The 20,123-nt window shown below is 54.7% G+C and overlaps 4 protein-coding genes across 7 annotated transcripts; 3 read left to right on the plus strand and 1 right to left on the minus strand.

Annotated features, from left to right (window-relative positions):
- Window positions 1-196: 196 nt before the first annotated feature.
- Tradd (TNFRSF1A associated via death domain) lies at window positions 197-6,761 on the minus strand. The gene is made up of 5 exons (XM_046435235.2): window positions 6,612-6,761; window positions 2,591-2,749; window positions 1,435-1,712; window positions 1,149-1,353; window positions 197-1,002 (listed from the first exon to the last, which is right to left on the minus strand). The coding sequence occupies exons 2-5, from the start codon at window positions 2,739-2,741 to the stop codon at window positions 692-694; spliced, it is 945 nt and encodes a 314-aa protein (XP_046291191.1). The 5' UTR covers window positions 2,742-2,749; window positions 6,612-6,761; the 3' UTR covers window positions 197-691.
- On the plus strand, window positions 6,696-10,362 carry Fbxl8 (F-box and leucine rich repeat protein 8). 2 transcript variants are annotated; one of them, XM_046435233.2, is made up of 3 exons: window positions 6,696-6,825; window positions 8,328-8,526; window positions 9,060-10,362. In XM_046435233.2, exons 2-3 carry the CDS (start codon window positions 8,375-8,377, stop codon window positions 10,030-10,032), a joined length of 1,125 nt encoding a protein of 374 aa, XP_046291189.1. In that variant the 5' UTR covers window positions 6,696-6,825; window positions 8,328-8,374; the 3' UTR covers window positions 10,033-10,362. The 2 variants fall into 2 exon arrangements, with proteins under 2 accessions (XP_046291189.1, XP_046291190.1); XM_046435234.2 differs by having other exon boundaries at window positions 6,716-6,825; window positions 8,281-8,526.
- A 444-nt stretch (window positions 10,363-10,806) lies between these two features.
- Hsf4 (heat shock transcription factor 4) lies at window positions 10,807-15,659 on the plus strand. 2 transcript variants are annotated; one of them, XM_046434718.2, is made up of 13 exons: window positions 10,807-11,029; window positions 11,657-11,765; window positions 11,859-11,986; window positions 12,084-12,208; window positions 12,502-12,577; window positions 12,741-12,805; window positions 13,310-13,412; window positions 13,630-13,768; window positions 13,994-14,117; window positions 14,609-14,714; window positions 14,806-14,871; window positions 15,025-15,094; window positions 15,377-15,659. In XM_046434718.2, exons 1-13 carry the CDS (start codon window positions 10,907-10,909, stop codon window positions 15,526-15,528), a joined length of 1,386 nt encoding a protein of 461 aa, XP_046290674.1. In that variant the 5' UTR covers window positions 10,807-10,906; the 3' UTR covers window positions 15,529-15,659. The 2 variants fall into 2 exon arrangements, with proteins under 2 accessions (XP_046290674.1, XP_046290673.1); XM_046434717.2 differs by having other exon boundaries at window positions 10,811-11,029; window positions 13,644-13,768; window positions 13,890-14,117.
- Window positions 15,660-16,191: 532 nt separating this feature from the next.
- Nol3 (nucleolar protein 3) lies at window positions 16,192-20,104 on the plus strand. 2 transcript variants are annotated; one of them, XM_046435102.2, is made up of 5 exons: window positions 16,192-16,369; window positions 18,832-19,003; window positions 19,107-19,409; window positions 19,563-19,862; window positions 19,942-20,104. In XM_046435102.2, the coding sequence occupies exons 3-5, from the start codon at window positions 19,115-19,117 to the stop codon at window positions 19,947-19,949; spliced, it is 603 nt and encodes a 200-aa protein (XP_046291058.1). In that variant the 5' UTR covers window positions 16,192-16,369; window positions 18,832-19,003; window positions 19,107-19,114; the 3' UTR covers window positions 19,950-20,104. The 2 variants fall into 2 exon arrangements, with proteins under 2 accessions (XP_046291058.1, XP_046291057.1); XM_046435101.2 differs by lacking the exon at window positions 18,832-19,003 and having other exon boundaries at window positions 16,193-16,369.
- Window positions 20,105-20,123: the final 19 nt, after the last annotated feature.

Raw genomic sequence — 20,123 nt, forward strand, 5'->3', positions numbered from 1 at the left:
CACTGATGGGTCATTCAGCAACCCCCTCCAGCCACTCTACACTTCTCTTCCCTATTCCCTTCCTCAAGACCCCAGGGTGTTGCTATGCCCAGAGCACTGCCTTTCTCTCAACTCCCCACCTCACCCTTCCCACCAGCTCATCTCTTCAGGAGCCTAACACCAGGCTGGGGTAGGCCTCTGTGTTCCCACAATTCCCTGAGTGAAAGTTACATTTTATTACCATTGCTAAGTACTTGGGTCTCACACTGAGTGAGCTGGGGCAAGCGGGATTTGGGTATTTGGCTCACTACAGTATTTGCAGCACCCAGGGTGGTGCCTAGGACAAGGAAATTCCAGGCGCTTATGGAGTCACTGTTCAAGGAGTGAAGGGGGTGAGGGCTAGCCAGAAGATTCTCTTTTGGGGATAGGGGAGGATGGGAACGACATTCATACTGTCTCCATCAAAGAATCTAGAGCAGAATCCCCAGTGGTATGTCCCAGGAGCTCAGCAGGTGTTCCTATGGATCCTGGAGAAGGCACTCAACTCTGCTGCAGCAGCTCAGTGAAGTAGAGGTTTTAAATGTAGGGTTCCAGTGGATTTGGAAGGAGGGTCAGCAATAGTAACAGTAGTAGCAGAAGGGACTCTAGAACCATCCAGATGCTCCAAACGCTGCTGGGCTCGTGGTGGACTGCTGCATCCTTGGAACCGGGTCTAGGCCAGGCCTCCATCAGGACCTGCCAGGCCCAGCAGGTCCTCTGCCAGACTGGTGAGCTCATTCTCCTCTAGCGCCTCTACTAGGCGCTGCAGTGTGGCTCGGCGGCCCTCCGCCTGCACGAAACGACGCAGCAGTTGGAAGGCCTGCTCGTACAGCCCATCACGCTCGTATTCATAGGCCAGTGAGTCCAACGCTGGGTCGCGCAATGCCCGACAGCTGCGCTGCAGTGAGCGTCCCACCCTACGCCACTTGAGGCCCACTGAACGTGCGAACGTCTGTTGGTCCTGCAGGCTCAGTGGCCGATTCACTGTGGAGGGAGTTGGGGAGGCAGATGGGTGGGAGGGACCCAAGAGCCGGCCCCCACCTGTGCCCAGCCACTGACGTACAGCCTAACCATCACCCTTGCCCAAACTCCAACCTCCCGGGGACCCCACCTTTGCGCTTGCACCTCACCTACTGGCCGACCCTGGAACAGAAACGTCTGTCCAGACAAGGGCGGTGGCTTTTCCTCTGGCGGAGAGGGGACCAGGGACTGCGAGGGGGCTGGGACGACATCAACATCCACATCCACATTATCACCCTGGCCCTCCAAACCACACGTTAGATTGCAGAGCGCATCTTCCAGCTCAGCTAGTTCCTCATCCCGGAGCCGGTCGGGCTAGGGAAGGGAGTACGAGGTCAGAGGGGCTTTTATCCGTGAATCCCCACCCTACCCCATGCGGACCCCATCCTGCCGCACCTTCTGGGCTAAGATGCAATTCAAACAATGCTCCTCGTCCGTCAGCCAAGCATCTAGCCTCTCGGCACCAGCGCGCAGCTCCAGCTGCAGCGGTACAGAGCGTTGGGCCAGCGCTGCTGCCAAGCAACTTTGCAGCTTGGCGCGCAGAGTTCCCTCCCGGTAGACGTGGAGGAAGCGGCTACAGGGCTGTCTCCCACAGAAACGCAACTGCACAATCAGCTGCGGGTCGCTGCGGTGGATCTTGAGTATCTGCAGCACGTCTGGGCTCTCGGCGCTCTCTGCGGAGGTGAGCAGTCAGGCTCCAGGTGGTCCCCAAGTGGGGCGTTCTCCAAGCGGGAGGTGGGGCAAAGCCCATGGTCAAACCCCGTCCCCATTCTCTGACCTGGGATACTAGATTATCCAGAGTACCCAGCTGGGAAACAAAAAAGGGAATGCAAACAGCAACAACCCAGAAAGCAGGCCAGGACCTATCATAGAGTACATTCCAAGATAAGAGTGGGTGCCACCTAGCCCTATCTCTTAAATCCCAAATGGAAGAGAGGGGCTTTGCAACACAGAAATGGGGCATATGCCCTGGGCCACCAGGCTATGTGCATAGGCAGGCAGGGGAAGGGCAGGAGGTCTCAGGTCTTTGGCTTCCACCTAGTGTGGTTCCCTTTCCCCTGGAAAGAGAGGGGTTCTTGATTTTCTAAGGTTGGAGCTGGATGCCCCAACCAGCTTCAGCCTCCTGTGGCTTCTACCCTGAGATGAGAAAGAAGAACCTGGAATGGTAAGTAGTGGGGAAGGGTCTTGGGCAAGGAGTACTGTAGTGAGAGAGGAAAAGAGAAGAGAGAAACTTGTGATTACTAGAAAGGAGTGAGCTGGCTGCTCCAGAGTGGGGGGCATAGAGTAGCAGGACATTAGTGCAGAAATAGGTAGATGTACAATCATGGATAAACATGATTATGCTCAAGGACACACATGCAGTAAGCAGAGAAGACAAATCCTACACAGCCAGTTTTCTCTACCTTACACTTACCCTCCCTCACCAATTCTTTTCCTGAAAGTGGCTATAAGCCCAGGCCCACCAAATCCAGGAGGTGGGGTATTACCCCTGCCCCACCCACAAAAGAGCCTAGCCCACCTCTTCTTCTCCCATTCCTACCCATTTACCCACCTGTCAATGATGTCTGTAGAGCCCTGTATACTGCCACCTTCTTCTGGGGGTGTGCATAGGCATCAGACAGAACCACCTTGTCCAGTAAGGATTCCAAAAACAGGTATGCACTGCCCACCCACTCTTCGTGCCCATTTGGCCCAGCTGCCATCTTGCCTCCTAGAGACAGACAGGCATCTGGGTTATCCTAGCCTTGGAGACAACCGTCCAGTCCCATGTGCAGCTCCAAAACACTGCGAACATTTGTTTGTCCTGCAGGCTCAGTGGCCGATTCAACTGGCACACTTGAGGTAAAGAGTTCACCGTCTTACAGGTGGCACCCTGTGCCTCTGGCTCTAAACAGAGCCCCTCCTAGCCCAGACTTAGTGAATATTGTCCTTCCATTATCTTCCAGAAAAAATCCAGGATCATGGTGGCAGAAAAGTGGAGGTGGACCCTGCAGTGGAAGCAGAGAAGCTCTGCCTCCTCCTCAGGTCAGTGTCTTTTTTTTTTTTAATATATTTTTAAAATTTTTTTGTTTTAGTTGGACACAATACCTTTATTTCATTTATTTATTTTTATGTGGTGCTGAGGCTCCAACCCAGGGCCTCGCATGTGCTAGGTGAGCATTCTACTAGGTGAGCGCTCTACCACTAAGCCACAACCCTAGCTCAGGCCAGTGTCTTTTTTTACCAAAACTGACGAGACTATTCTGGATAGTGCCAATGCCCCAAGGCCAACCAGACCCAGGTCCTGGCCTTGCCTTCAGCTTAAACTTGGGTCCCCAGGGTCCCTGTGGGTCCACAGCCCCTACCCTTAGGTTATTTCATCTACCTTCCCACTACTACACCTGGCTTCACTTCAAAAGAAACCTGAAGTTTAATCCCACCCAGATTCCTTCTCCCAATCCCAAGACACCTCTAAGAACTTTCTTCCTTTGTTTTCTCAATCTCTGTCCAGGTCTGGTCATATGAAGCAAGTCTGACCAAACTGCATATTCCACTCACTATTCTAGTTTGGGTTTGGGGAATAGGGCTCAAGTTGGACCAGTGAGAATCAACCCTGCAACTCTGCCTGGATCAATAGGAAAGATGTACTAATTTCCTTTCCCCTGGGGCTAAACTGAAGGAAGGGGCGGTCTGTTTTGCCATTGCTTGGGAAGTGCCTGGTTGAGAATGAAACCAACACAGAAGGAAACAAAGCCAAGAGATGGAGAAGGGAACTTCTAACCACACTATGGCCCTGGATCCAGCTGTCCCTGAAGCTTTTACAGCCTGGACTGTTCAGGTATGTAAGAAAACCCATCCCTCTTTGTTATAAGTCCTTGGAATTGGGCTCTTCTCCAACTCAAATTATTCTATTGTAGGTTCATTCCTATCCAGATAGTCAGAGCTCCTTAGTAGTAACATCTTCTCCAGTCATCTTCTATCAAAGTCTGGCAGGAAGCAAAATTCCCAGCCAGGCAACCAATGCATTGACCCTCTGTTCAGTGGCCTCCCAGCTATTGGCCCAGGAAGAGGCAAGTCCGCCAGCTCACCTGAGGGGATACCCCCTCTTTCTAGAAATGAACTCAATTCCCCAGCTCCTTATCCCATAAGTCACATTCCTTTACTTTCTGTCAGCATTTACAGATAGTGGGTTCAGAAGGGTGCTGAGCCCAAGCTCTGGGCAGGACAGAAAGAGGAGTCCCAGCTGTCTTCTATTTATAGACAGGGAGCCTCAGGGGAGGGGGGTCCCAGGAGGAGCCAACCTTGAACTTCCTTGAGGAGAAAGTAAGAATCTTGAGGTTAAGGCAGAGAGCAGAGGCTGCATTTCAGACCTTCCCCAGGCTCTAACCTGAGGGCCAAAGCTAGAACACTATTTAGGCCCTCCAGCATTACCCACCCTGGCAAGAGAAATGAAAACTGGCAATGGCCCTACCCTGGGTCTGAGCACAGGGGACACACTTTTTGGAGTCCCCACTCCATACAAGTCATTACATAATTAAAACATTAATACTGTGTATTTACCCAAAACAATAGTCTGAAAATTAACAGATCAGGATGGGGGGAGTGGCTGAGGTAATTTTTGTTTCATTTTATTCAGCAATATCTTCTACTTTATGTAAGATAGAAACATTTGGGGCTGGTACTATAGCTCAGTGGTAGAGTGCTTGCCTGGCATGTTCAAGCCTTGGCTTCAATTCCCACCACCAAAAATAAAATAAAGACACATTTCCTTTGTGTTAAAAAAAAAAAAAGCAAAGTAAATGTCTTTATTAAAAGGGATGGGGGGCCAGGCGTAGTGGTGCAGGCTTGTACTCCCAGCAGCTCAGGGGCTGAGACAAGAGGATGTGGGTTCAAAGCCATCCTCAGCAACAGGGAGGTACTAAGCAACTCAGTGAGACCTCATCACTAAATAAAATACAAAATAGGGCTGGGAATGTGTCTCAGTGGTCAAGGCCCCTGAATTCAATCCCTGGTACCAAAAAAAAAAAAAAAAACAGAAAAAAATAGGACTGGGGGGGGGGGCTGGAGTTGTGGCTCAACGGTAGAGCACTTGCCTGTGTGAAGCACTGGGTTCAATTCTCAGCATTACATATAAATAAATAAAATAAAGGTCCATCAACCATATATATATATATATATATATATATATATATATATATATATATATATATATAGAGAGAGAGAGAGAGAGAGAGAGAGAGAGAGAGAGAGAAAGGGCTGGGGTTGGGCATAGTGGTGAATGCCTATAATTCCAGCCTGGGAGGCTGAGACAGGAGGATCATGAGTTCAAAGCCAGCCTCAGCAATAGCGGAGGTGCTAAGCAACACAATGAGACCCTGTCTCTAAATAAAATTCAAAATAGGGCTGGGGATGTGGCTCAGTGGTTGAGTGCCCTGAGTTCAATCCCCAGTACCCCAAAAAAGGTGGTGAGAATGTACCTCAGTGATAAATCCCTAGTAACAAAAAAAAAAAAAAAGAAGAAGAAGAAAAGAAAGAAAGAAAAACAACAGGATGAAACTCAAAACTCTGCAGATGACAAGTAGGGCCAACAGAGGTTGGGAGCAAGCCAAAGAGGCAAAACAAGTGGGAAGCCCTGGATAAGTGGCCTAGGGGACCCTGGAAATGTTTCCACTTTCATATCTTCCTAGCCCCCTGACTTGGAAGTAAATGCTGACCTGATGACCTCAGAGAATATAAGTAGGGACAAAATGGAACAGATCAGGCCTGCTAGGTAAGCACTGGAAACCTGGAGATGGGGCCATGCCCAACATACTAGTACTAGGCACGTGGGGGAAGTCAGCTCAGCTGGAGCTGGAGCTCGAGATTTTCCTTTTGGGAATCATCCTTCCTGCGTGTCCTTCCACAGAAAACCCCTCTTCGGGAAGCCCCGAGCCTCACCCACCAAGAGTCCGCCCCTGCTCCGTCTGGGCCAAGGCTTCCAGGCTGGCCCTAGGCTTCCAGGCTGGCCCTGTAACATTTATCTGGATGACATTATATGGATATTTGAGTACCAAAAAGTGCGCCAACTACAAGAGGCCAACCAGGCATCGCACCCTAACACAAAACATGTGTTCTCATGCAGCCCTACCTCTGGCTGATCGGCAGGGACAGCCCTCAAGAGTGGCCCAAGGACTGAAAGCCTGCAATTCTGGGCGACCAGCCAGGAGCGCCCCCTACTCATCTGCTGCCCCCGTTTGGGAGCTCTTTAGCTGTTTCAGGCCTCTTTACAGGAGCTTCCCCGGTTCCCACTAGTCCACCTTCATTCTGCACGTGCCCGGGGGTCGCGGCTCACAGAACTGTTCAGACCAGCCCTGCCCTTCCTTCACCCTCACGTTCAGGGCCCTGCCACCCGGCAAAAGTCCTTGGTTGGGGCAAGGAACCTGCAAGGGTCAAATTCCGTACTCCCCACCGCCTCCCATTGAAAGAGCCCAAGAGGCCGCCGCAGTAGCTGGCCAAAGCAGCAGCGGTAACAACCGCGCGATGCCCACGCTTGAGAGCCAGGATCAGCCTCTGCTCCTGCCACACCAGCAAGCCCACCCATTAACTGCACTAACCTGCCCGCCTTGGCCGGGCCTGGGTTCCCACGCCCGCCAGGCTCCGCTGCAATGAGCCGCTTCCGGGTGTGCGCCGAGGCGCTGGGGCGGTGCCCCTGTTCGAGCCGCCCGGTTCGTCCTCGTGTCCCGCCTTCCAGGCAGCTCCTTCCCACCCTGCTGTTCTCTGCTGCCAGTCCACTGTCTCTGGGCAAAGCCCATCTGGTCCGCTGAGCAGGTAAGATTACCAGCGCCCGAGGTTGGATGGCAGGAAGAATTGCCAGCAGGTCGTGACTTTTGGGGCTTGCAGTTTTTACGAGGGGGGAGGGCTACAGTGTAAGAGCTGCCAGACTTTCATCTGTTCCTGGTGGATCAACAAGAAGGCGCCCCCTGGTGATCAGAATTTTCTAGTGCCCCCTGGGGATCTAGTTTGACAATCTGATCTCTACTAAACACACTAAAAACCCTGTGCCATGGGTCCCAGGTACAAACCTGGCCTAGGTATCCAATCCCCAGCGTACACGTCACACGTATTCCAGAAGAGACCTCTACCTTGGAAGATACGGGGGGGGAAATACTAGTAAGTGATGTGAAATGTGCACAGAACACTTCAGGCACCTTGAAACAAAACTGGCAACTTCATAGGTCAGGCGCGGTGGTGCACGAATGTAATTCCAGCTACTCAGGTAACTGAGGCAGGAGGATCCCAAGTTAAAGGTCAGCCTGGGCATTTTAGCGAGGCAGTCTCAAAAAATAAAAATGACTGGGGTTAGTGGTAGGTTCAGTCTCTCTCTCTCTCTCTCTCTCTCTCTCTCTCTCTCTCCCCCACACACACACACCCCCACGCCCACACAAAAAAAAAAAAAAAAAAAAAAAGGAGGACGCACATTTTCCCTCTAAAAGCTGCGCTCTGGGGTGGCTCTAGGGAGTTCCAAATTACTAAGCGGGAGCCAGGGCTGCTCAAGGATCAGGATCCAAATTTGAACTACAGCTCCTCAGAGGCAAGAACCGTCTGTCCCCAGATCTCATGCTTTTCCTTGCAGGTCTTGCCGGTTTTAGAAAGCACCCGGGACACTCCGGGGCTAGACCCCCGCTGCAAAGACGTTTCCCCTCTCTGGGTGGATCCCGCCGGGCTCCGCCCATGCCACTGCTCTCTGATTGGCTCGTTGTCCCTGACAAAACTCTTTATAAATTCTTCCGTCTCCTTAATCCTAGTCACTCTCTAGTGGCTGGCGGGATTGGACAAGGTTTCTCAACTTGGAACCTGTGTAGTCACCTGGTGACTACACAATTGAAAAAACAGTTTAAAGAGCCAGAAACGCTTTGACACCCAGGGCCGACATTATGAACCTGAAACCTGCGCAGTGGGGCAGAGCCCCCACATTTTGCAACGTATTTATTTATTTATTTATGGTGCTGGAGCTCGAAACTAGGGCATATTAGGAGAGTGCTCTACCTCTGAGCTATATCCCTAGTTCTTTTATTTTGAGACAGGTTCTCCCTAAATTGCTATTTGCCTTAAACTTGTGATCCTCCTGCCTCAGTCTCCAGAATAGCTGGGATTACAGGTGTACACCACCGCTCCCAGCTCTGAAATTCTTAACGTTGTGAATAGGAATCCCATATCTTCATTTTGTACTGGGTTCTGCAAATTATGTAACGGCTTTCAGTCCACAAATATTTCTACATCCAGGCTCAGCTGTTTCCTGGGCCCAGGGATGACCCTGTCTCTCTCTCCAGTCCGAAGCTGTTGGAAGTGGTGAAGCCCCCCGACCCAGAGCCACACCATGGTGGAGCCAGGAGAACAACTGCCCCAGGAGGTACTTGCTCTCATCTTCAGCCACCTGTCTCTCAGGGATCGTACTGCTGTCGCTGGGGTCTGCAGGGCCTGGGCAGCTGCTGCCACCAGCAGTGCAGTGTGGCACGACACAAACATCAGGTGAGAGGGCTTTTCTGTCCCCTGCCATTCCTCATTTTTATACTTTCCCTGTGAAGTCAGGGATTAGGGAGATTCATTGACTTCCCGCAAAAACAACAAAAACCTAACATTTATTAACCGCCTACTACATACCAATACATATTAACAATACATAAGATTCATATATTAACCCATTTAATCCTCATGAAAACCTGGTGTGACAGTATTATTATTGAACTGATAGGAAACAGAGGCAAAGAAAATCACTTCCCGCTGGCCACTCATCCATAGAGTGGCAGAGGTGAAATTTGAACCTGGCAGTTCAAGGTGCCCATGTGCTTCCTTAGGACAGCTATAGTTCCTGAAATATTGGCTGTCTATGCCAGGGTTTCAGCCGCTGCCGTGGGGCAAAGGCATGGTGCAGAGGGAGAGGTGTGTGCATTGGGAACAGGAAGTGGGGAGGGCAGCTGGCACCCAAATTGAGAGGTTGGTGGAGGGTTCTCCCCTGTCGTTATGAGGCTGCCAACGCCTTTTCTTCACTGTTCTAACCCAAGTTGTGACAGTGAATGGGAAGGCATACTGCCGCCATTTCTGTCTGTCTGCCTGGACCACATTCACAACTTACAGCTGGAATTTGAGCCGTCGAGGAAGCCGAGTCGCCAGGCAGCCACCGAGCTGCTGATTGCACTGGCAGACCGTGCCCCCGGTCTTCGAGGTTTGAGCCTGGAGTGCCACGGAGACAAACCGCTCTTTGACGCAGGCCGAGACATCCTGGATGCTGTGCATGCCCTCTGTGGGACCGCCAGCGAGCTGCGCCACCTTGACCTGCGGCGCTTGCCCTTCACACTGGATGACACGCTGGTGCTGCAGGTAGCCTGTGGCTGTCCAGAACTCCGCAGCCTTTTCCTAGATAACCATACACTGGTGGACAGCGTGGGGCCAGGCTCAGTACTCAAGCTACTGGCTGCCTGCCCGCGCCTGCGCACCCTTGGCCTGCACTTGGCCAGCTTGTCCCACGCTGTCCTCGATGCGCTGGCTGAGCCAGATCGCGCGCCTTTTGCACTCCTGGCCCTGCGGTGCGCGAGCCCTGAAGATGCACGCGCGTCCCCACTGCCCGATCAAGCCTGGGCAGCATTGCACTGCCGCCACCCTGGGCTGACTGTGGAGCTGGAGCTGGAGCCTGCACTGCCAGCTGAAAGCGTGATGCGAGTCCTGCAACCTGCAGTACCCGTGGCTACACTGCGTCTCAACCTCTCGGGTGACACTATAGGTCCGCTGCGTTTTGCCGCGTGCCACTACGCCACAACCTTGCGCGCACTTGAGGTGCGCGCCTCCGCCTCATCAGAGCTGGACACTGCGCTAGAGGAGCTGGCGGCGCTGTGCGCGGGCCTGCGTGAAATACACTGCTTCTGCGTCGTGAGGACATCGGTGTTGGACGCCTTCCGCGCGCACTGCCCGCGTCTGCGCAGCTACACGCTCAAACTAAAGCGTGAGCCACATCCTTGGCGGCCCACGTTCGTGCGGTGATTGGACAAACCCTCCTTCCCCTCTGCAAATCTGAGGCCTCGGAGAAGCTGGAAGGAATTTCCCAAGCACACTCAAACTGCCAGTTCTTTCCTTGGGAATTCCATGTCTCTTGTGCCTCTTGGGACCCGTGGCACGGTGTCGGTTCGGTACAGCACAGGTGCCCTGAGTCCACTCAACTTCTGCAGACGCCAGCTCTGTCCCGGCCGCACTGTGGTCCCCCAGCTCTTCTGCATGCTCCATGCCAGCTCTGCGGTCCGGCATGGAGGGAGGGCAGGCACGGGTGTGGGCCCGGCCTTAGGGGTGAGCGTGAAATAAACAAATCCTACAGTATCTCTGCATCCGGTGAAAGGCGGGCTAGGTTCTGAAGGGGAGGATGAGGAACGCGCAGAGCCGAGAAAACGCCGTCTGGGCAGAGGTGCAAGATGGGGCTGCGGGTGCGGGAGTCAGGGGCGGGGCACTTCGCCCTTTTGGATTGACAACGCCCCAGCGTTCGGCGGGAAAGGTCTAGCTTCCTCACTATCTTATAGGCCCGCTCTATCTGGGGCTTCACTAGGACTTTCCCAGTTTATCGTAAAAAGGCCGCACACGGGCGATTTTTCCCAAATAAAGGAAATAGAGAGACTAAGATGAGATTCGAACCCAGGTCTCCCTTCTCACCCCATCCCTCCACACACATCCGATTCAGCCAGCCTTTCTGTCTGCTGGTGCCCCGGCCGCTGTCCGAGCCCCGCCCCGCGGGTTCGCACGTGGCCCCCGCCTGACCCGGCGCCCGGAGGCGGAGTAGGGCGGGGCGGGAGGCAAACGCAGCACTTTCACGGCTTTGACAAGCCCGCAGCGGCCGGGCCGCAGCGCTGAGCCGGGCCGACACTGCGCCATGCAGGAAGCGCCAGCCGCGCTGCCCACGGAGCCAGGCCCCAGCCCTGTACCTGCCTTCCTCGGCAAGTTATGGGCGCTGGTGGGCGACCCCGGCACCGACCACCTGATCCGCTGGAGCCCGGTGAGGGCTGGGGCCCCTCGACTCTCCCAGTGGTCCCCGGGGTCCCTCCACGTCGGTGAACACCCACGCCCACTCAACCCCCGCCGGGGACTGGGCTGTGGGTCACTCCGATTCAGCCGTCCAGGGTAGTTCACCTTGGAGGGGATGTGTGAGATGAAGATGAGGCGACTTCCTCGGGGGCGGAGGAAGGGTTAGGAACCTCCTGGAGACCTGGAGCCAGAGGCATCTCCTAGGTCATTTAATGAGAATGAAATGACCCCACCCCATAGACAGATCGGAAAACAGACCGAGAGAAGGGAGGGCTGGCACTGGCTCAATCAGGGTCACATCGTGGCTCTGGCTCTGGCTCGGGTCTGGGACGGGTCCGAGGTGGAACCAGGGTTGGCCTCTGCTACTCCTCTTTGAGAACCGAGTCTGGGTTACGCTAGGGGTAGGGATTCACTGTGGTCGTCCGGAGCCAGGCCTCAGGTGGTTCTGGCCCGGCCTTTCCATATTCCCATGAGCGGCACTGACCCCTGAGTGAATGAGTGTGTGCGCGCGCGCTAGAGCGCCGGCCTGATGGTGGGCGGGCGCCACTCACCAAGTTTGGTCTCTACCCGCACCACGGGTGGGCGGCATTCTCGGTAGAGTGGGACCAGCTTCCTTGTAAGCGATCAGAGCCGCTTCGCCAAAGAAGTGCTGCCCCAGTATTTCAAGCACAGCAACATGGCGAGCTTTGTGCGTCAACTCAACATGTGTGAGTCCCTCAGGCCGGGTGGGGACAGGGTGTGGGTGATTTGGTGCCAAAGATGGAACGACTCACCCCCGCCCCCCACGCCCCACTCTCCAGATGGTTTTCGGAAGGTAGTGAGCATCGAGCAGGGTGGCCTGCTTAGGCCGGAGCGCGACCACGTCGAGTTCCAGCACCCGAGCTTCGTGCGTGGCAGGGAGCAGCTACTGGAGCGCGTGCGGCGCAAGGTAGGGACAGCCAGCAGAAATGAGTAAACCCGCGTGGGGTGTTAGAACTGCTGGCCCTGTTCGACGAGATTCTGCCTCTGCGGTGTACCTTCTGCAGGTGCCCGCGCTGCGCAGCGATGACGGTCGCTGGCGCCCTGAAGACCTTGGTCGGCTGCTGGGCGAGGTGCAGGCTTTGCGGGGAGTGCAGGAGAACACTGAGGCGCGGCTTCGGGAGCTCAGGCAGTGCGGGGGAGGGGCGGCCCTGGTGGGAGGTTCTGGGTGAGAGGATGCTGGCCACCAGAGGGTTCTGGGCAGCCCCTTCAGCTTTTGGGTCTCAGCAACTCCTTCCAGACAAATGGGCCCAGTTGTGGAACTCTAGACTCTCCATAAGGTGGATGATTATTGGGGTAGTGACCCAGGTCCCTTCCCTGCTGTGCCATTCTGTGTGTGTGTGTGTGTGTGTGTGTGTGTGTTTTGGGAGGGAGAGTGTCTGAGAGAACTCAGATGCCTCAGCACCCTCCCACCCCTGCCCCTAGGCAGAACGAGATCTTGTGGCGGGAAGTGGTGACACTTCGGCAGAGCCATGGTCAGCAGCACCGGGTCATTGGCAAGGTGTTCCTCTTCTTCTACCTCCCTCTCCCTCTCACTCCTGGGCACCCCTCCACACCCAGTCCTCTAGCATCCAAATTAGCCCCTTTCTCAAACCCACCTGGAACTGCCTGTTAGGGTGAGGGGAGTGTCCAAAATAGGAATAAGCCCTTCTCTTCCTCTTCAGCTGATCCAGTGCCTCTTTGGACCACTTCAGGCTGGGCCCAGTAGTGCAGGAACAAAGAGAAAGCTGTGAGTGAGAGCCAAGGATGCTCACCCCCAATTCTCCACTTTCAGGACCTTCTCTCTGCCTAAGACCCCTGGCAGGGACCCCTTCTCTTCCAGAAACTCCTTCAGGCAGAACCCTCAATCCTACTCCTGGCTGCACATCAGCTTCCTCAACTCATCTGGAACTTTTCCCCCTCCCCCAACACCACAATCTGGTACTCCCACTCCCAGGACCTTACCTCCAAATTCCCACACCAGCAATCCCTTCCCCTCCCCCCAAAACATCCCAACCGCAGAGCTTGGGGCTCAAACCATACTCCCTCCCTCTCCTCTACCCCCAAAGGGCCCCCATCTCTGGGGGGGAGCCCCTTCCACTCTAGCATGTGACTGATGCCCTGGCAACAGGCCTCAGCTCTGCTGACTTGGCTGCTGGGGCCTGAGGGAGGGAGGGAGGGAGGGAAGTGTAGGCTGAGGGGCATGGGGACTGACCCTGCCCCTACCCTGAGGGACCCTGGTCATCCTGTATAGGTCCCTGATGCTGGATGAAGGGAACTCATGCCCAACACCTGCCAAATTCAATGCCTGCTCCCTGCCTGGTGCCCTCCTGCAGGACCCCTACTTTATCCAGTCGGTAGGTTTCTTTTTCCCCTTTCTCTAAAGCACAGCTGTTTCTTCTCCCGATTTCCCCCCAAAGAAGATGGAAGCCAACCTTCCCACCAAACAGACCCAGGTTCCCCAGCATGGACTGAGCCTTCCCCCTCACACCCTGCCCCTTAGGCCCTATAGTCCAGATGGGTGCTGTTTGGGTTCTAGCTTTCCCAGTGGTAGAGGTCAAGGACTGGGTCTAGTTTTCTATTTACAGCCCCTCCCAGAGACTACCTTGGGCCTCAGCCCTCACAGGGCCAGGGGCCCCATCATCTCTGATATCCCAGAAGACTCTCCATCCCCTGAAGGGCCCAGGCTTTCTCCCTCCAGTGGTGGCAGGAGGTAAGGAGGACAGGGGCTGCCCTCTGGGGAGCCTGTCTGGGAGGGCCTGGCAGCCCAGATGGCTGTAGGGGTGGGGGCGAGGTCAGTGCCAGGGTCTGGTTGAAGCTTTTCTCTGGTACAGGGAGAAGGGCCTGGCACTGCTCAAAGAAGAGCCGGCCAGTCCAGGGGGGGATGGCGAGGCCGGGCTGGCCCTGGCCCCAAACGAGTGTGACTTCTGCGTGACAGCCCCCCCACCGCTGCCTGTGGCTGTGGTACAGGCCATCCTGGAAGGGAAAGGGAGCTTCAGCCCTGAGGGGCCCAGGAGTGTCCAACAGCCTGAACCAAGGGGCCCCAGGGAGGTACCTGACAGGTAAGCAGAGCCCATTCTTGAGGTGAGTCCTGCAGGCCACTTTTGCAGATAGAGCAACACTCTGGCCCATGAAACTTCCCTACTTTGTCTGCCCCTTGGTGGCTGAGGAGGATATTGGGCACTTATGATTTCTCAGAATATGCTCCAAGGAGCACCTACATACAAATCCTAAACAAAGTAGGAACTCCTAGTCAGATCACCCAGCTCCTCTGTGGTAGGACTGAGGAATCTGCATTTTTAAATGAGTTCAATGGAATGATTATAATATACACAGTAGTTTAAGAGCCCCTTGAATTTATACTTGCATAGAGAGAGGATCTGTCCTAAGACTTCAAGTCCTAGAGGAAGCAGGGACATTCTGTGTCCATTTATGAGGAAAGGAGAGTGGCATTTTCTAGATGTTGGGGGATTTAAATCCTCTTGCATCCAGGTTCTTTGGGAACTTAATAGGGGGTGAGCACTACAGGCCAACAGCAGATTTTTGTGCACAGGGGACCTCTGGGTCTGGAGCAGGGTAACAGGAGCCCAGAGAGTCTGCTGCCTTCGATGCTGCTTCGGCCTCCCCCTGAAAGTGTGGAGCCTGCAGCACCCCTAGATGTGAGTACTTCTGGCATAGAAGCACATGCACTTCTGGTTCCTGCTGTCTGCATAGCCTGAGAGGCAAGCACTAACCCAGAACTTTTCCCAGGTGTTGGGCCCCAGCCTTCCAGGGCGAGAATGGACCCTGATGGACTTGGACATGGAGCTGTCCCTGGTAAAATGGGGCTGGGGAGGGCCACACCCTTTGGTCCATAGCTGTTCTCAGAGAGCCAAAGCCATGTCTGAGAATTGCCCAAGTGAGTCCCCAGGTTTCTTCCCCAGCTATTGGGCTCCCTCCCCAACTCCTTCCTGGGGTTCTCCCATGCAGATGCAGCCCTTGGTTCCAGAGAGAGGTGAAGCTGAGCTGGCAGTCAAGGGATTGAGTTCTCCAGGTCCAGGTAATGGTTGTGGGGACTCAGGATGTAGGAGGGAGGCCATGACTGCTGAACTGCTATGATTGGTGGAGTAGGCCGCTTGGGTTTTACAGGGAGATTCCCTGAGTTCAGGCTGCCCTGTAGATCCTTCAGAAGCTCCCCTTCCCTTCACCATTGGGTGAGAATGGGAAGGTTAAGAATGATGTTTCATCCTGACTTGACCAGAAGTCAGGGGGCAGGGCTCTCCTCCCCTAGGAAAGAAGGGGGAACACTCCTTCCTGCTGAACACAGCCTCGCTCTTTCTAGGAAAGGATTCCACGCTTGGGGGCCCACTCCTGCTGGACGTCCAGGCAGATCTGGGAGGCCCAGCCCTGGCTGTGCCCGGGGCTTTAACCATTTATAGCACCCCTGAGAACCGGACCTCCTACCTGGGCCCAAGGGCCAGTCCCTCCCCCTGAGACCCATGAGCCTCTGAAGGGATCTTTTGATGTCCCCTGGGGACAGGGGTGAGCCTATCCCCCACTACTTAGCGGCCTTTCTCCATTTACCCCCATCAGAGCCGTGCACATAAACTGCATCTTTTTCTGTGTTTCTGGTGTCTTTTCTTTATCGTCGAGGGAGCCCAAGACTCAGGGGGTGGGATGAGCAGCTTTGCAGAGATCCCAGAAGGCTTTAATAGAGAACCTTTGGAGAGCCATGGTGCTGGGGAGCCAGCCCCTAACTCCTCGGGGCTTGAGCCTGGCCACTGCAACCTCCTGGAAGCGGGGACTTCGGGTCGCATCCAGCTCCACAGTGCACTTTCTATATGACCCTGGACAAGTCGGGCCCCTTCTCTGAACCCCATCTGTGACAGGCAGAGAGCAGGGGTTGATGAGAAGATAGATGGAAAGCTCCTGGGAATGGGCAAGCCTAGTGTGGGTACAGGATGTGTGGGATCGCGGCCGAACTGTCTCCTCCCTGGCTCGTGTCCAGTGCGTCCGGGATGGGGAGGGAAAGCGGACTATGAGAACGTGCCCAGCCAGGGCGCGACCTCGCAGTCAGACTCTCAGCAGCGGGGAAGAACGCCCCCCCCCCATTCCCGGCAGCCCCGTCCGCCCCGCCCCCGTAGCAGCTGCTGCACCGGTCCCCACCCCTCCCGGCCCTTTCTGCACTGTCATCTCCTGCCCCGCGGAGGCTCAACCCGGGAGCGGGCCGCCCGAAACGGGCCGAACCGCGAGCCCCACTCCACCGGGCAGAGGAAGCAAGGGAATCTCAGATTGGGCCGACTTCGAGCCTCACCACCCGCAGCGGCGCTCGCAGGTCTGTGGGCCCCGCCCTTCCGCAGGACTCTAGCTTGGGACTGGGTGGAGGGGAGGTCAGGGTACCCTACGGTCGCGCATGCGCAACGGCTTCCGCAGTTTCCACGACCCTCGGAGCTCGGCTGCAACTGAACCCTCACCGCCAGCTGGGGATTGGGGGCCTCACCCAAATCCACGCTTCGCTACCTGGAGCTCCGGGAAACATCTGGGCCTGTCACTTGAGAGAACTAGCGGCGACATAACTTCGATGTTCACCTTCGAGCTATGAAAGTTTCAAAGGGAGGGTCCAGAACAGCCGGGGTCTCTGCTCCCCATGCAGGACTAAAGTCAGGGCTTGGGTTAACAGGAGGAGGCGACTAACGTAAAACAACCTAGGAAGCCGGAGGGAGAAGGAGGGGCCAGTCAGGTCTATAGCCTTTCTCTCTGTCTGGCTAGAGTAGGTGCTGGCCCCCTCTGTCTTCCGTGCCCTGCAAAGGGGGACAGTCTTTGGAAGCCTCAGTCCAGGAGAACAGAGGATCTCTGTGTACACGTGCAGTGATGTCAGTTAATGAAGTAGTGAGGCGAGATGCTGGTCACTGGAGTGCACAGAAGGAACCATCTGCCCTTGAACACTCTGGCATTGGGGTGGACAAGAGAATATTTGAGTGTTGGAGGATGGGTCCATGAGTGGAGGGAGGGAATGGTATTTCAGGCCTAGGGAGCAGCATCAGCAAAGACTCAGAGATACCAGGAACATAGTGAGTTTTCCCAGAACAGAGTGGTGGGGAGAAGTAGAGAAGAGCCTCACTGTTCTGAGTGGTGAGTGGTAGCTAGAATAACCAGACCAGATAGCTAAGCTAAGATAAGCAGTAGGGGCAGGAATAAGGGGTAAAGCCTGACATTCTGCTTGACAGGAGACCTTGGTATAGTTCAGATTGGAGCAAGTCAGAATCTAATTCTATTTTGCTTCTCTGAGTCTATCTCCTCAGCTGTAAAATTGGAACAATAAATCCTACCCCAGAGAGTTGTCAAAGTCACTATGCTGAGGGATGGTGGAATTAAAATGAGAAGTACTCAGAGGGACTGTTACAGGAGATGAAGTGAATGGTGGGGTTGACAGGCAGGAGCTGATGGAAACACTGAGATACGCTTGTCACAGATTAGACACGAAGGGAGATGGAGGGTCAAGGGTAGTTCTGATCTGTGCTTGAATCTGGGGGATAGGCTGACAATTTGATAAGAGGGGAGGGAGAGGAGCTGGGGATATAGCTCACTTGGTAGAGTGCTTGCCTCACATACACAAAGCCCTGGGTTCAATCCCCAGCACCACACACACACACACACACACACACACACACACACACACACACACACGAGTGGAGGGAGAGGTGGCTGGAATGTGAAGTGACCAAAGGAAGCACATCTTGACACTAAGGGGTTCTGAAAGAGACCTGGGAGGCAAAATGGGGACGAAGACTCTATAAACCAGGAAAGGAGGGAAAAGAGGAACACTACATGGGAAGAAGAGACCAGGAAGGATGCTGTGTAAATAAAGCCAAGGCAGGGAAAGGGGCAGAGGGTGGGAGGGGTCCAGGGCCTGACCCCTTTATTTAATGTCAGGGGCCTTGCTAAGGCTGGCAAAGAGATGGGCTGTTGTCCTTGCTTGGTAATAAATAGACAAAGCAGATTGATTTCTACCTAGTCCCTACAGTTTGGTAGAGACAGTCTCAAAATGGGAAGAAAAAGTTTAGCAACCTTTCATGAGCTGGGCCCTCAGTATTTCAAGATCAAACAAGAGATGACTGTGAGTCATTCCCAGGCCAGCAGGGAGTCAACTGGGTCTTGGGTGATGTTAGGAGATCTTGGTCAGAGGTAGGATTCAGGAAGATTCAGGTATCGCTGCTAGGTACCTGGGAACCAAGAAGGGCCATGAGATCATGTTGGGGTTAGAACTGGGTGGTGATGGTGAGGGTAGAGGAGGAGGGCCTGTCCTGGCAAGTTGAAAGAGGAGCAGGGCAGGCTCTCAACAGTTTGTGCAGAGGGTACTGGAGGACAGATTGTGTAAACAAGGAATCCTGATCCAGGGGTTCTGCAGGGTCCAGGCAGGAGGTAAAAGACTAGACTCAGAAGTGAGAATGGCAAGAGAAATATTTGTCAGACTGGAAAGGACTTGACTGCAAGCTGTAACCTTGGGTCTATCCTAGGTTTTTCTCCAATTGAGATGGAGAAGCAGACTGGAGAAAGACCAAGAAGTGGTGGCAAATGCCTGAAATCCCAGCAACTAAAGGCTAAGGCAGAAGGATTCCAAATTCGAGGCCAGATTCAGCAATTTAGTAAGGGTCTTAGGAGACCTTGTTTCAAACTAAAAAGAGCTAAGGATGAAGCTCAGTGGTAAAGCACCCCAGGGCTCAACCCCCAATACGGGGACGGGGGCGGCGACGGACGTTTGTTTGGATAAACTGGGTCTTACGGTCGGATCTGCAGGAGGCTGGGGCTCAGGAGGGAGGCCCTGATTGGGAGAGCCTACAACTGACGTTTAGAGAGGGGAGGAGCCTTAGAAGACTGGAGAGAAGCTGCAGGCAAGAGGCGGGAGAAGAGTTCAGTACTGTGGTGCCCGAGTCCAGTGCTGCGGAGCCATCTGGCCGCTGAGGTCAAGGTGAATTTAGACCACAGCCAGGGATGTTCACTGGGATCCTGGAAGAGAGGTCAGGAATGGAGGACCCCCGGTGCCCACTACTTCTCTCCCCCTCTCTGTACAGCCCGGACCATGGGCAACTCGCAGGAGCGGCCTTCGGAGACCATTGACCGTGAGCGCAAACGCCTGGTGGAAACGCTGCAGGCGGACTCGGGACTACTGCTGGACGCGTTGGTAGCACGGGGAGTGCTCACCGGGCCAGAGTATGAGGCACTGGATGCACTGCCTGATGCTGAGCGCAGGGTGCGCCTCCTGCTGCTGGTGGTGCAGAGCAAGGGCGAGGCCGCCTGCCAGGAGCTGCTGCGTTGCGCCCAGCAAACCTTGCGCGCGCCAGACCCAGCCTGGGACTGGCAGCACGTGGGCCCTGGTGAGCGCACGTAGACCAGGGGCGTGGCTTGGGAGCCAAGCAAAGGCTAACAGAGGGTTGGAATCGTGGTATCCCCCAAAAGTAGGTGTGTGTGTGTGCTAAGGATTGCAGAAAGATAACTTGAGCCTGAAAGACCTCCCACTTCTGCCCCAGGCTACCGGGACCGCAGCTATGACCCTCCATGCCCAGGCCACTGGACGCCCGAGGCACCCAGTTCGGGGACAGTGTGTCCCGGGCTGCCCAGAGTTTCAGATCACTATGAGGCAGGAGGTCCTGAGGGCTCTGAAGCAGTGCAATCCGGAACTCCAGAGGAGCCAGAGCCAGAGCAGGAAGCTGAGGCCTCTGAAGGGGCTGAGCCAGAACCAGAACCCCAAATGGATCCAGAACCAGAGCCGGAGGCAGATCCAGAACCAGAGCCTGAGCCTGACTTTGAGGAGGGGGATGAGTCTGAAGGTGTGAGGCCTTGCAAACTCTGTAGTGGTTTAGCAGAGGGCATAGCTCAGGAAGTTGACTATTGTCTCTTCCTTTCTAGATTCCTGAAGGCCAGACTACCTGAAGGCCAGAATACTGACCTGACATTTCCTGCCCAAGCCCAAGTAAGATAGAACCTGGGATTATGCTGGAGCTGGATCCAGTGCCACCAAAGCTCCATCATCTTATGTCTTATTGGAAGTGAATAAACTCTAACTAACCTAGGCATTTTTTAATTTTTTT

Source organism: Marmota monax, unplaced genomic scaffold, assembly GCF_021218885.2.
Source record: "Marmota monax isolate L192 unplaced genomic scaffold, Marmota_monax_Labrador192_F-V1.1 WCK01_AAM20220418_F8-fsc00024, whole genome shotgun sequence".
Lineage (NCBI taxonomy): Eukaryota > Metazoa > Chordata > Mammalia > Rodentia > Sciuridae > Marmota > Marmota monax.